The sequence below is a fragment of the Petromyzon marinus genome, chromosome 40 (genome assembly GCF_048934315.1).
Source record: "Petromyzon marinus isolate PM22_M1 ecotype Great Lakes invasive population chromosome 40, UKy_Petmar_22M1.pri1.0, whole genome shotgun sequence".
Lineage (NCBI taxonomy): Eukaryota > Metazoa > Chordata > Hyperoartia > Petromyzontiformes > Petromyzontidae > Petromyzon > Petromyzon marinus.
This window is the reverse complement of record NC_133706.1, coordinates 12,433,214-12,448,035: the sequence shown is the minus strand read 5'-3', so window position 1 is coordinate 12,448,035 and position 14,822 is coordinate 12,433,214. Positions and strand designations below refer to the sequence as shown.

Here is a 14,822-nt window from a genome sequence, read left to right as displayed (position 1 = left end):
CAACATCGCCATCATCGCCATCATCATCATCGCCATCATCATCACCATCATCACCATCATCATCACCATCATCACCATCATCATCACCATCAGCACCATCATCAACATCGCCATCATCACCATCATCATCACCATCATCAGCATCATTATCACCATCATCAACATCGCCATCACCATCATCACCATCATCAACATCGCCATCATCGCCGTCATCAACATCGCCATCATCATCATCACCATCATCACCATCATCAACATCGCCATCATCATAACCATCATCACCATCATCAACATCGCCATCATCATCACCATCATCACCATCATCAACATCGCCATCATCATCACCATCATCATCACCATCATCAACATCGCCATCATCACCATCATCAACATCGCCATCATCAGCATCATCATCACCATCATCACCATCGCCATCATCAGCATCATCAGCATCATCAACATCGCCATCATCATCACCATCATCATCACCATCATCAACATCGCCATCATCACCATCAACATCGCCATCATCAGCATCATCAGCCTCACCATCGCCAGCATCACCACCACCACTCCAGCCGGGATGTCCCAATGCACAAGTGATGGAGGTTGTGGTGGTGACGCAGCGGCCCAGTGGGGGCCCAGCAGGGGCGCAATCGCAGCTCGAATCGGGCGGGCGGCCCCGGTGAATACCGGAGGTACTCGAATACAGCACGATAACAACAATACATTTGGGTATCCACGCCATTCGCCCAGCGCCAGGCTGCCGTCTTTCTCAGACACCGAGCGCCCTTCGACACAGCCGGCAGAGGTGCTGCGTGGCAGCGCCCAATCAAGTAACCCGCGAGTCGAGCGCGACGACCTCTCGTTCCGGCGGCCTCGCGGGATCCTCCGCGTCCGCCGCCACGCGGCGCGGGCGGCGCGTGGCGGCGGACGTTCGCCGGGGTGGGCCGCAAGCTTTGGAACCGGGAGAAAAAAACCTTCGCGGACCGAGAAAACCCGGGGCAAAGGAGCGGCGAAACGCCGCGGCCGCCCCGGCCGGCGTGAGCCGAGTCGCCGCGAGCCGGTGGGCGCGGAGTGGCGTGGAGGAGTCACCGAGAGCAGGGCGCGGTCGCGCTCCACCAGGTCGGCGAGGCGAGCGAGCAGCCGGCCCCGCGCCGACGGGTCCATGCGGCGCCACGGGGAGCCCAGGCGGAACGCGGCCCGCGCCGCCCGCACCGCGCGGTCCACGTCCTCCTGCGCACACCGCCACCGGCATCACCGGCATCACCATCGTCATCATCGTCGTCATCACCGGCGAGCGCACACAGAGAGTGTACACAGAGTGGGAGAGTGTACACAGAGAGTGTACACAGAGGGAGAGTGTACACAGAGTGGGAGAGTGTACACAGAGATTGTACACAGAGGGTGTACACAAAGTGTGTACACAGAGAGTGTACACAGAGGGGGAGAGTGTACACAGAGAGTGTACACAGAGGGTGTAAACAAAGTGTGTACACAGAGAGTGTACACAGAGGGGGGAGTGTACACAGAGGGGAGAGTGTACACAGGGGGGACTGTACACAGAGGGTGTACACAGAGAGTGTACACAGAGTGTGTACACAGAGGGAGAGTGTACACAGAGGGGAGAGCAGGGGGGAGTGTACACAGAGAGTGTACACAGAGTGTGTACACAGAGGGAGAGTGTACACAGAGGGGAGAGTGTACACAGGGGGGAGTGTACACAGAGTGTGTACACAGAGAGTGTACACAGAGGGAGAGTGTACACAGAGGGGAGAGTGTACACAGGGGGGAGTGTACACAGAGTGTGTACACAGAGGGGAGAGTGTACACAGGGGGGAGTGTACACAGAGTGTGTACACAGAATGTGTACACAGAGTGTGTACACAGAGTGTGTACACAGAGGGGAGGAGGTGGTGGAGGTGGCTCACCTCGTCGGCCTCGGCGACAGAGCACAGGAGCTGTCCGGTGCTGGGGTTGGTGACGTCGAATTTCCGACCGCTCGCGGCCTCCTGCCACTCGTTGTTGATGAACAACTGGGGGGGGGCGTAGAGGGGTGGTGGTGGTTATGGTGGGGATGGTGGTCGTTAAGGTGGTGGTAAAGAGGCGGTGGGAAGGCAGGAGCGTAGATGGAGTCATACACTGCGATCCTGCGGGGCACCAATCCATCCACCCGCTCACCACACTGCAGCTCACCTCACGTTCGCTCTCTGCCTCTCCCTCAGTGCCGGATTGAGCTGTGTGTGTGAGTCGACGTGTGTGTAACTCCACGTGTGTGTGTAAAGTCGACCGATGTCTGTGTGTGTGAGTCCACGTTTGTGTGTAAGTCGATGTGTGTGTGGGTCGATGTCTGTGTGTGTGAGTCTATGTGTGTGTGAGTCGATGTGTGTGTGGGTCGATGTGTGTGTGTGTAAGTCGATGTGTGTGTGAGTCGATGTGTGTGTGGGTCGATGTCTGTGTGTGTGAGTCTATGTGTGTGTGAGTCGATGTGTGTGTGGGTCGATGTGTGTGTGTGTAAGTCGATGTGTGTGTGAGTCGATGTATATGTGGGTCGATGTCTGTGTGTGTGAGTCTATGTGTGTGTGTAAGTCGATGTGTGTGTGGGTCGATGTGTGTGTGGGTCGATGTGTGTGTGTAACTCCACGTGTGTGTGTATAGTCGACCGATGTCTGTGTGTGTGAGTCCATGTGTGTGTGTAAGTCGATGTGTGTGTGTAACTCCACGTGTGTGTGTAAAGTCGACCGATGTCTGTGTGTGTGAGTCCATGTGTGTGTGTAAGTCGATGTGTTTGTGTGTGGGTCGATGTCTGTGTGTGTGAGTCTATGTGTGTGTGAGTCGATGTGTGTGTGGGTCGATGTGTGTGTGTGTAAGTCGATGTGTGTGTGAGTCGATGTGTGTGTGGGTCGATGTCTGTGTGTGTGAGTCTATGTGTGTGTGAGTCGATGTGTGTGTGGGTCGATGTGTGTGTGTGTAAGTCGATGTGTGTGTGAGTCGATGTATATGTGGGTCGATGTCTGTGTGTGTGAGTCTATGTGTGTGTGTAAGTCGATGTGTGTGTGGGTCGATGTGTGTGTGGGTCGATGTGTGTGTGTAACTCCACGTGTGTGTATAGTCGACCGATGTCTGTGTGTGTGAGTCCATGTGTGTGTGTAAGTCGATGTGTGTGTGTAACTCCACGTGTGTGTGTAAAGTCGACCGATGTCTGTGTGTGTGAGTCCATGTGTGTGTGTAAGTCGATGTGTTTGTGTGTGGGTCGATGCCTGTGTGTGTGAGTCTATGTGTGTGTGTAAAGTCGACCGATGTCTGTGTGTGTAAGTCGATGTGTGTGTGGGTCGATGTGTGTGTGTAACTCCATGTGTGTGTGTAAAGTCGACCGATGTCTGTGTGTGTAAGTCGATGTGTGTGTGTAAGTCGATGTGTGTGTAACTCCACGTGTGTGTGTAAAGTCGACTGATGTCTGTGTGTGTGAGTCCATGTGTGTGTGTAAGTCGATGTGTGTGTGAGTCGATGTGTGTGTGTGTGTGTGAGTCTATGTGTGTGTGTAAGTCGATGTGTGTGTGAGTCCATGTGTGTGTGGGTCGATGTGTGTGTGTAACTCCACGTGTGTGTGTAAAGTCGACCGATGTCTGTGTGTGTGAGTCCATGTTTGTGTGTAAGTCGATGTGTGTGTGGGTCGATGTCTGTGTGTGTGAGTCTATGTGTGTGTGAGTCGATGTGTGTGTGGGTCGATGTGTGTGTGTGTAAGTCGATGTGTGTGTGAGTCGATGTGTGTGTGGGTCGATGTCTGTGTGTGTGAGTCTATGTGTGTGTGTAAGTCGATGTGTGTGTGGGTCGATGTGTGTGTGGGTCGATGTGTGTGTGTAACTCCACGTGTGTGTGTATAGTCGACCGATGTCTGTGTGTGTGAGTCCATGTGTGTGTGTAAGTCGATGTGTGTGTGTAACTCCACGTGTGTGTGTAAAGTCGACCGATGTCTGTGTGTGTGAGTCCATGTGTGTGTGTAAGTCGATGTGTGTGTGAGTCGATGTGTGTGTGTGTGTGAGTCTATGTGTGTGTGTAAGTCGATGTGTGTGTGAGTCCATGTGTGTGTGGGTCGATGTGTGTGTGTAACTCCACGTGTGTGTGTAAAGTCGACCGATGCCTGTGTGTGTGAGTCTATGTGTGTGTGTAAAGTCGACCGATGTCTGTGTGTGTAAGTCGATGTGTGTGGGTCGATGTGTGTGTGTAACTCTATGTGTGTGTGTAAAGTCGACCGATGTCTGTGTGTGTAAGTCGATGTGTGTGTGTGTAAGTCGATGTGTGTGTGTAACTCCACGTGTGTGTGTAAAGTCGACCGATGTCTGTGTGTGTGAGTCCATGTGTGTGTGTAAGTCGATGTGTTTGTGTGTGGGTCGATGCCTGTGTGTGTGAGTCTATGTGTGTGTGTAAAGTCGACCGATGTCTGTGTGTGTAAGTCGATGTGTGTGTGGGTCGATGTGTGTGTGTAACTCCATGTGTGTGTGTAAAGTCGACCGATGTCTGTGTGTGTAAGTCGATGTGTGTGTGTAAGTCGATGTGTGCGTGTAACTCCACGTGTGTGTGTAAAGTCGACCGATGTCTGTGTGTGTGAGTCCATGTGTGTGTGTAAGTCGATGTGTGTGTGAGTCGATGTGTGTGTGTGTGTGAGTCTATGTGTGTGTAAGTCGATGTGTGTGTGAGTCCATGTGTGTGTGGGTCGATGTGTGTGTGTAACTCCACGTGTGTTTGTAAAGTCGACCGATGTCTGTGTGTGTGAGTCCATGTGTGTGTGTAAGTCGATGTGTGTGTAACTCCATGTGTGTGTGTAAAGTCGACCGATGTCTGTGTGTGTGAGTCCATGTGTGTGTGTAAGTCGATGTGTTTGTGTGTGGGTCGATGTGTGTGTGTGTGTACGTCGAACGCCGGGTACTTCCCGCTAGTAAGTTATGAAGGGGCCCTAAATAAAAAAAAACACATAAATATTAAAAGACAAATGTTTTACTTGCAGAGTAAAGTAATTGTATTTGTCATTTGCGATACGATGAGATAATACGACAAATCGCTAACCTTAAACACCCAGTCGTTCATAAAAGTTGAAGGCGGTATAGTACTATAGTAATAGAGCAAGTGCAGAATTACTGAACTGGAATTGATAGTTTGTGCAGGCCCCAGCGTTGCGGGGAGAGCAGTTTCAGGGCTGAGCCTCTACCCATATCCACTCTTATCGACTGCGCCCAGCTTGACGGGGGGGGGGGGGGGCTTTTGGCCCTGTGGTCAGCAACGATTCTTGCACAACAACAAAAAACACAACAACAAAAAACAGAATAATAAAAAGACAAAAATCCCCCGTGTAGACTGACGGACTGTCGGGGCAAGTGCCTGTTAGCGGGCAGTTGTAAAGGCCGAGGGGCTGGGTGGCTAGCACCACACCGGCCGCCTTTGTCTCCCTCGAGGCGATGTTTACACACCGCACCAGGTACTCATTTGAGGCTAAGTCGAACCTAGGGGAGGACCAGGACCGGTTCATATAATCGTCGCCGGTGTTGGCCGTGAGCGGGAATCGAACCCATGTCGCCGGGTTCGTAGCGCAGCGTAGCGCTAACCGCTACACTACCGCTCCCCACACAAACACACACACACGTGTACACACACGTGTACACACACACACACGTGTACACACACACGTGTATACAACAACAACCGCCATTCGGCTCCAAGTGGCGGTGACGTCACCACGACGCTTGTGCCAGGCCATGTGCACCTTGAGGCCACGTGAAGTGTCGAACGCCCGCTGGCAGGAGGTCACGGGGCAGACCTAGGTGCCACGGGTCGACTGACTGAGATGACTGGCTGATGCACCACCTGCGCCCCCTACTGTGCCAACTTGCTGTGCTTTAGCCAGCCGGCGCTCCGCTCGTTGTTGTGAGCGTCGCTCCTCCACCCTCCGTTGTTGTTGGAGGGCGACTGCCTCCAACTGCCCAGTAGCGTCCTTCACGAGCCTCCTCCACAGAAGCCGATCTTGACACCGCTGGTACCAGTCATCGGCAAGTCCACTCAGCTCCACGTCCTCCTGTACCAGATCACTCCATCTCTTCTCTAGCCCGTGCCGCGCCCGTTCAGTCCCCTCGATCCGGACGAACAAAAGCTGTTTCAGCATGCGGTGGCTGGGCATGCGCGCTACATGACCCAGCCAACGCATCCTTGCCTGCCGGAGGAGCTCACCGATGGGACCTTGCCCAGATCTTTCAAGGATTTGTGAGCTCCTCACACAATCCAGCCTGATTAAACCCAGGATGGATCGTAGGCAGGCTAGCCAAAATGTTTCTAACCGGCGAAGATGCTCCATTAAGGAGGTCCACGTTTTGCAAGCGTAGAGAAGGGAGGGAACGACCGTGGCCGAGAAGACCTGAAGCTTAGTGCGGAGCGACAGACCAGGTAGCTTCCACACAGCGTTACGCAACCGATGAAAAGATATTGCCGCTCGACTCATTCGGAGTGAGACCTCTGCTGTTAAACTAGAGCCGGTCATAAGCACACTGCCCAGGTATGGGAAACTTTCCACTCTCTCCACAACTGCCCCATCACCGATTGGGAGTTGTGGGGGTGGAGTGTCCAATGGTACAAAATACCCAGGCAGGTGCTTAGTTTTGGTGGGGCTGATGGTAAGGCCCCATCTCTTAGTGGCACGCTCCAGTCTCAGCAGCAGCGTCTCCAACTCCTCCTCTGAATGAGCAGCTATTACCAAATCATCGGCATACATAACGTGGTTGAGCAATAGGGAGCCATCCCTTGACCGCACTCGGGCATCGATCAGCCTCCCATTATATCTGTATCATATGGAGATTCCCCCGGTACAACTATTGAAGGCTTCACGAACTACGTGGTCAAAATAGATGTTAAATAATGTGGGAGCCAGAGGACATCAGTGTCGCACCCCAAGGTGTACAGGGAATGGCTCTGACTCCCGGCCACGTAGTTTTACCCGGGCCCGCTCACCATCATGAAGGTCCTTAATGATCGTGAGCAGGGGGTCAGGCACTCCAAAAGCACGAAGAACAACCCAGAGCCCAGGCCTACTGATGGTATAATAGACCTTGACCAGGTCAATAAAGCAGAGATGTTGGAATTCCCTACACCTCTGCTGTAGCAGACGGACAGAAAATATGGCATCTGTGCAGGACCGCCCTTTCCTGAAACCGCATTGGGGCTCCGCAAGCCTCTCCCCAGCGTGCCTGGCAAGGCGATGTTGAACATTCCTTGCCAGGACCTTTCCCGGCACACTGGGGAGTGATATGTCCCTGTAGTTGTTACAGTCTGTGCGGTCCCCCATCTTAAAGAGGGGGACCACCAGGACATCCTTCCAATCCTGCGGAATTCGTCCAGTGGTCCAGACTGTTGTTATGATGTCACATAGGGCAGCCTGTGCACAAACGCCACCCTCCCTCAGAATTTCTCTTGGGAGATCATCTCTTCCCGGTGCCTTTCCTGGTCTCAGACTCCGGATCGCCTTCAGTACTTCCTCAACAGATGGCACCTCAGCCAGCCACTCACAGGGGGTGACTTCTTCCAATATTTGAGGCACCGCAGCCTCAGCAGGGTCATCCCCACTTTGTGCCACGATTTTTTCCTGGCTGAGGGGTTTCCCCTCCCCCAGGACCTCACAGAAATGCTCAGCAAATCTGCAAACCTGTTCCTGGGGGTCGGAGTTTGGAACACCGTTTTTTCCCCTAATGATGGTAATAGGTGTGGTGCTGCAGGTTACTTTTTTGATGGAGTTGAATAGAGATTTGTGATCGCGGGCCATTGAGGCAGACTCCATCTTCTCAGCAACCCGCGAGTACACCCATCCTTGCAGCGCCTCACGGCTCTCCGAACCTCCGAGCGAAGGCTGCGGTAAGCCTCCTCCTTCTCTGACGTGGGATTCTGTAGCCGATGACAGTGGGCCTGTCGCTTTTTCTCAACCATCCTGAACACCTCCTCTGTCAGCCAGGGTCTCTGGAGAGGGCTGGACCGCGTACCCAAAGCAGCCATTGCAGCTGCATGAGTCACAGTCCTAAACCTCGCCCATTTACCCTCGACATCAGGAGGAGTGGGGGACGATGCCAACCCCAGCCACAAGCGATGATGAAATTCTCGCTTGCAACTTTCATCAGCTGAGACCAGGCCACTTTAGGTTGGAATGGGGTCCGGGGTGTTCACCCACCACCAGAGTGGAAGAATGTCAGGCGCATCTTACAGATGACTAGTCGATGGTCAGAGGGCAGATCAGCTCCACAGTAGGTCCTGGTGTCAAGGACATGGGCTCGCATTCGCTTGTCCGTCACTATGTAGTCCAGCAGATGTTCTTGCTTGGACCCGGCATGCATCCATGATGTTGTGTGGATGTACCGATGCCGAAACAGCGTGTTGGTAATTACAAGCCCGTGGGCTGCACAAAAATCTAGCAGCCTCCTACCGTTGTTATTGAGCTGATCTGGCCCATGCCCTCCAATCACTCCAGACCAGGTGCCAGCATCATGACCAACTCGGGTATTGAAGTCACCTAACAAGATGACTCTATCCCGAGGGGCCACTTTAGCCAGCACCTGTGACAGGTCATAGAAGGCATCTGATTCATCGGCTTGCCTGCATCCCTCCACGGATGTTCGTCTTCGGTGGGGGCATAAGTAGCCACGACCACCACTCCTCGCCTCCGGTTGATGGGAAGGTGAGCCCAAAGTAGCCTGGGGCTTACAGCTTCCCACACCTCACCGCCACGCTCCCACGCACCCTTCATTCTTTTGTTCAAAAGAAGAGCCACACCCTGTTGTTTGGCAGTCTGCTGCCCCGAGTAGAGGTATGTGTATACACACACGTGTACACACACAGACACACACCCCCGTCAGAAGCACTCACTAACGCACAACAACAACAACAACAACCGCCAGTGGCCATGACGGGGGTGTCTTGACAATAGTTGTAAGCAACAACAACAACATATTTTTTTCCTGCTGAAAAAGCGAAGTGGCGCCGCTATGGGCTCTCGGTTCGCGGTCCCGATGACGCACGCGCCACTCGCCACGTCATCGGATTACGCGGACAATTAGTTAATTAACGATCGGTCCCGTTGCACCGACCAATCAGAGGACGCGACAATCACAAAACTGAAACCTTTTAACAAGGATTCATGTTACTGCATTAACCACAATACCTGCAGTCAAAATGCAAACAAAAAACATACTATGATAATATATGCATTGTCCTTGAAACTGATTGGTCCACACCAAGGGACGGCTTTCTTTTGAGCCTCGACCCAATTGGTGCTCGACCAGATGACGCCAAAAGGCGTACGCCAAAAGAAAGCGGTCCCTTGGTGTGGACCAATCAGTTTCAAGGACAATGCATATATTATCATAGTATGTTTTTAATATTCTTGGTTCTTTCGGTAAAGTCACGTTGAAGGGAAACAATAAAATAATAAAATATATATAAAACAATAAAATTCTCACGACGTTTCGACTGTAACACAAACAGTCATCATCAGGTGTGAAAACCAACGGCAAGAACATTTGAAAGAAGTGGCGGTTTATACAAGTGGCGGTTTATACAATTGAAAGAAGTGGCAGTTTATACAAGTGGCGGTTTATATTATTTATACAAACCGCCACTTCTTTCAAATGTTCTTGCCGTTGGTTTTCACACCTGATGATGACTGTTTGTGTTACAGTCGAAACATCGTGAGAATTTTATTGTTTTATATATATTTTATTTGTTTTATTGTTTCCCTTCAACGTGACTTTACTGAAAGAACCAAGAATATGAATCCCTGCAGTCATGAAAGCTTTAAATCAAAGTACGTTTTTTGTTTGCATTTTGACTGCAGGTATTGTGGTTGATGCAGACATGAATCCTCGTAAAAAGGTTTCAGTTTTGTGGCCAGAAAAAAGGGGAAAAACCCTATTATTACATTTCGGTACTGGCAAAGGAGGTCTAATGACGCGACAATCCTTGCGATGCCATCGGTCGTGCAGCGCCGCTGGACGGGAGGTGACGGGCGCGGCTTGGCGACGTCGATGCCACCATTGGCCGCGTCACGATGGGCGTGGCTTTGCGGAGGTTTCCAGCCTTCAGCGGGCCATCGAGGCGGTCGCTCCCTCGGGGGGGTGGGGGGGTTCGCGAAGCCGCACGGGTTCCAAACCCCTCTCGCCATCTCCCCTCTCCACCACCCCCGCCCCCAATGTCTCCCTCAGACAGCCGCTCAACGTTACACCCACGACCCTTTGGACTCCGGCACGCGCGGCGACCTTCGACTCGCGATAGCGACGCCGACGGTCGCGACAGCGCCCGCCCGCACGATCCCTCCGGTGTGCCCCCCCGAGCTGTCCCCGGCTGCCCTCGGTGCGCTCGGCCTCCGACGCCGGTGAAGGAGGTCACTCGCGATCACCGTCGCGAGTGACCCACAACACCCCCCCCCCGCCCCCGTGCGGCACGTGACGTTCGCGAGCACTCGTCACTGCCGGCACGGCGCGTGTGTGGGGAGTGGTGGCGCAGCGATTAGCGCGACGCGCTGCGAACCCGGCGACCCGGGTTCGATTCCTGCCCGTGGCCACCAACGGCGGTGACGATGATCGATCTGAACCAGTCCTGGGCCGCATCGCCGCTCAAATGACGCGCTCCCAGAAGGCCGTGCTGCCGACGGGCTGCGGACGCAACGCTGTCATTTATGAGGCGGGCAGATGGATTAATTATCAATAGAGAGAGACATTGTCCGATCATTTACTCTGTTAGTCGAGAGGGGGAGGGGGGGAGAGACGTTATTTATAATAGCCGGGGGGGGGGGGTGCGATCCGTGTTCGTCGCTGCACGTCGACTACTCCCATCACCCCCCACAGCCACAGCCAACCCAGAGGCCCCTGGAGGTCGAGATCAGAGGGCCACGTGGTGCCCCCCCCCTCCTTATTCATTAGCGGCGCCGTGGTCTGGGCCCTCTTTTGTGTGGGGCAAAGTGGGGGGGGGGGGGGGGCGGTAACTGAATCCCGAATGGAACGAGCTGTTGAGTAATTCAAAACATTTGGCAAAACGTTTGGACCCAGACGCCCCCCGGTAACACACGCGAATGGCTCTCTTCTCGAACGACTTCACGCCACCGCTGAACATCCGCGTCGCCGTAATTGTACGGTTAACAAAGACAAAGATCCCCCGTGTAGCCTTAACAGACTGAAGGGTCATGTGCTGTTAGCGGTACGGCACACGAGGGGGTGGGTGGCCAGCACCTCGCCCGGCCGCTTTTGTCTCCCCAGTGACGATGTTTACACATCGCACCAGGTACTCATTTTGAGGCCGAGTCGACCTAGGGGAGGCCCAAGACCGGTTCAGATAATCGCCACCGGTGTTGGCCGTGAGCGGGAATCGAACCCGGGTGGCCAGGTCCGTAGCGCAGCGTAGCGCTAACCACTGCACCGCCGCTCCCCATTGTACGGTTAACGCGCACACGCGCACACGCCTCCCGCAGTGTTAACCAGGGCAGGCCAGCCGGATTCAAACCGCGAATCTCTGCAACAAACGCGGCGAGCGCGCCACCGCCGGGCCGCCGCGTTGCCACCTCGCCCCCGCCGGGCGCACGAAGCGTCGCGTCTGGGAGCGTCCACGGCTCCGTCTGGCAGCGGCTCGCGGGAGAGCCACGGCAGCAGGGTGGAGCTGCGCCTGGCGTCTTCCGTGTCGCCGTCACCGCCGCCGCGAGCCTGTGGACTGTGCCACAGTGCTCACGAGGTGCGGTGGGTTCCAGCGTTGTAAGCAGCGCCCTTGTGAACTAGCATGTGGGTTCTGTAAGTTTATTTTACGGCGGTAATGCCCTCTGCGCTACGCAGCTCTTTCCCAGAAGCGACCTGGCTGCCACGAATGATAGCCCAGCGAAGTGGCTCATCATCGCGTGGAAATTAATAACAGCCAAATAACATGAACGTGTGATGTTGATTCTGAATGTGGAGGGAAAAACCGGAGGATCCGAAGAAAAATTCACGCGACCGCGGGGAGAGAGAGACACGCAAACTCCAAATATACAGCAGCAGCAGGCGTCAGGATCGGGATGGAACCCACGACCTCCTCCATACCAGGCGAGGGAGTTTACATCTCTGGCTCAAGCTACCTTCCTCCCGACGACGAGATACGTGCTCACCACTTTCCGTTCAAATACGAAAAATAAAAAAACATCCCAAAAGCAGGGGATGAGATTTCGGAATTTCGGTCAATCCGGAAAAATATCCAAAAAATAAAAACTAATAACGAACTCGTTATCCGCAGCTACGCTGACGGGCTATACCGACGACGTGAATATTGGGAATGATTTTGCGAGAGTTTTAGAATCGACCGCGGTGATGTTTTGATCGTCTCGTTGGTCTTGTTTCTCGTTACGCATTGCGTCTCGTTTGTACGATCGAGCGGCCTCCGTTGGCGTGGACGTAAACATTTAGTAAATTATTATTTTAAAATGTATTATCTTATTTTTATGCTGAGTGTCTGCTGCTGTGTCCTGTACAGCGCTTTGAGATGCTTAATGAAAAGCCACGATATAAACTACAGTCATTAATTATCATTGCGGTTGTTCCCCGTGCAAGTCCATACGTGGGTCGTGATGCTTGTGAAATCTAAATCCCAATCCATGATTATCCGCAGAGCCATACGGACTGCCGTTAGCGAGCACCTATTAAGGCCGGCTCGGTGCATCAGCGGGTGGTGTGGTCAGCACCTCCCCGCGTATATGTAAGTGTTCATCTAGTACGATACTTGAAATGACAAACTGTGATTTCATGCAACTGGGCACAGAGGCTTATCTATGGTCTAGTCGACGTAGAGAAGGCCCCGGGAAACAGATCCAAGATAGGTCAATCATTCTATTTGCTGGACTGTTTCATGCAAGCCACCTTAAGTACGTGTCACGTACTACTCCCACCACAGCCATACAGACTGTAGGGGCAAGCGCTGTTAGCGAGCGCCTATTAAGGCCGGAACGGCACACGACGGGGTGGGTGGACAGCATCACGCAGGGCCGCTTTGTCTTCCCAGTGGCGATGTTTACACACCGCACCAGGGACTCGTTTGAAGCTGAGTCGACCTAGGGGAGGCCCAGAACCGATAGAGAGAATCGTCACCGATGTTGGTGGCCATGAGCGGGAATCGAACTCGGGTATTGGGGTTCGTAGCGCAGCGTAGCGCTAACCGTTGCACTACCGCTCCCTACAGATACACTGCACACACACACATACACAGACAAAGACCCCCCGTATAGCCTGAACAGACTGTTGGGACAAGTGCTGTTAGCGAGCACCTATGAAGGCGGGGAAAGCACACGAGGCCTGGGTGGCCAACACCGCGCCCGGCCGCCTTTGTCTCCCTCGTGGCGATGTGTGCGCACCGCACCAGGTACTCGCACGCGCACAGGCCCACGTTGACGCGCCGCCAGAGGCCCCACGCGCCCGCCGTACCTGCGTGTACTTCATCTGGGGGTCAGCCACGGGCGTGGGGATCGGCCCCCCGGCCCCCTCGCCCACTCTGCCCACTCCGTCGCCCCTCTGCGCCATGGCCAGCGTCAGCGTGCGCCGCGACGAGTCTGCGACGAGTGGGGAGGGGGTGGGATGGTGGGGTCCGAGTGGGAGGCAGAAAGTTCCGATGAGCATGCAAGTGTTGCGCTGCGTGTGCGCGGTGTGTGACCATCGCCACTGGGGAGACAAAGGCGGCCGGGCGTGGTTGCTGGCCACCCACCCCCTCGTGTGCCGTGCCGGCCTTCATAGGTGCTCGCTAACAGAACTTGCCCCGACAGTCTGTGTCAGGCTACACGGGGGATCTTTGTCTTTGTGTGTAGGTGGGAAGCGGGCGGTAGTGTTGGGAGAGATACCGACTGGCGCGATGCGACCATACGAACCTGCCTCTGCGGTGCTGAGCCGGGGAGAGAGAGGAAGGACACGTTGTGACACTCCGAGAGAGAGCGAGAGAGGAAGGACACGTTGTGACACACCGAGAGAGAGGGAGAGTGGAAGGACACGTTGTGACACACCGAGAGAGAGCGAGAGAGGAAGGACACGTTGTGACACACCGAGAGAGAGGAAGGACACGTTGTGACACACCGAGAGAGAGGGAGAGTGGAAGGACACGTTGTGACACACCGAGAGACAGCAAGAGTGGTTACACCACAGAGCTTTTGCCAGCTTCAACTATTAAGTTGAAGTGCAGCGATGGTGGGAGGAGAGTGGGTGGGCCATGGTGACCTTGCGTGCACGCTTCTGCTCGGGTCTATTCGTGTTAATGATCAGTCAGCCCCCCGATAATACAACAAAATAAAATCTCATCTCAGGGTCAAAGGTTGGCCCGAGCCTGGACCTTGTTTTTCGGACGCTGCCACGGAGTCGATAATGTCGCGCGGAGTAAAAACTCATTCCCCTCGGTCGCTCTCGACTCGGCAAGACTCTCGACTCGGCAAGACTCTCGCTCGCTGTCGCCTTTTCATGTTCACGGCGCTCGTTTCGCCGAATCCGGGATCTCCGGGGAACTTAACGAAGCAAGCGGATTCGTGGGCCACGCCGCCACCGCCGCGTTGGCGGTAGCCGTGGCGGTAGCACCAGCGCAGATACCAACAGGGGCAAGGCACTCACGCCGCCAGGTGTCAGTCACAGCGGCCGGCAATAAACAGCGCGATTAAAGTTGTGACCACAATCTGCCGGGTGACTCAGGGGTGGAGTGAGCAGTTTGCAAATGGAAAGGTCAAGGGGTTGACTCGGGGTTGATAAAAACGAGCACCACTTTGAGGGAAAGTCAATTGGTGGTTGTACTATGGATAGACTTTCCCCACGCCT

General features: G+C 54.2%; 1 protein-coding gene across 4 annotated transcripts in view; it reads right to left on the bottom strand.

Annotated features, from left to right (window-relative positions):
- The window catches only part of LOC116950758 (retinal dehydrogenase 2-like), a 33,906-nt gene extending 19,713 nt beyond the window's left edge, over positions 1-14,193 (bottom strand). For 3 of the 4 annotated variants that reach the window (XR_012946487.1, XR_012946488.1, XM_032968791.2), the window contains exons 1-4: positions 13,895-14,193; positions 13,458-13,582; positions 1,932-2,036; positions 1,096-1,236 (exon numbers count right to left, since the gene is read on the bottom strand). Coding sequence is in view for 2 of the 4 variants with exons in the window: in XM_032968791.2 (XP_032824682.2) it covers positions 1,096-1,236; positions 1,932-2,036; positions 13,458-13,553 (342 nt within the window). In the remaining 2 variants the exon portion in view is untranslated. Of the gene's footprint in view, positions 1-549; positions 919-1,095; positions 1,237-1,931; positions 2,037-13,457; positions 13,583-13,894 lie in introns of those variants that run through there. The other variant, XM_032968792.2, reaches the window with a different exon arrangement.
- Positions 14,194-14,822: the final 629 nt, after the last annotated feature.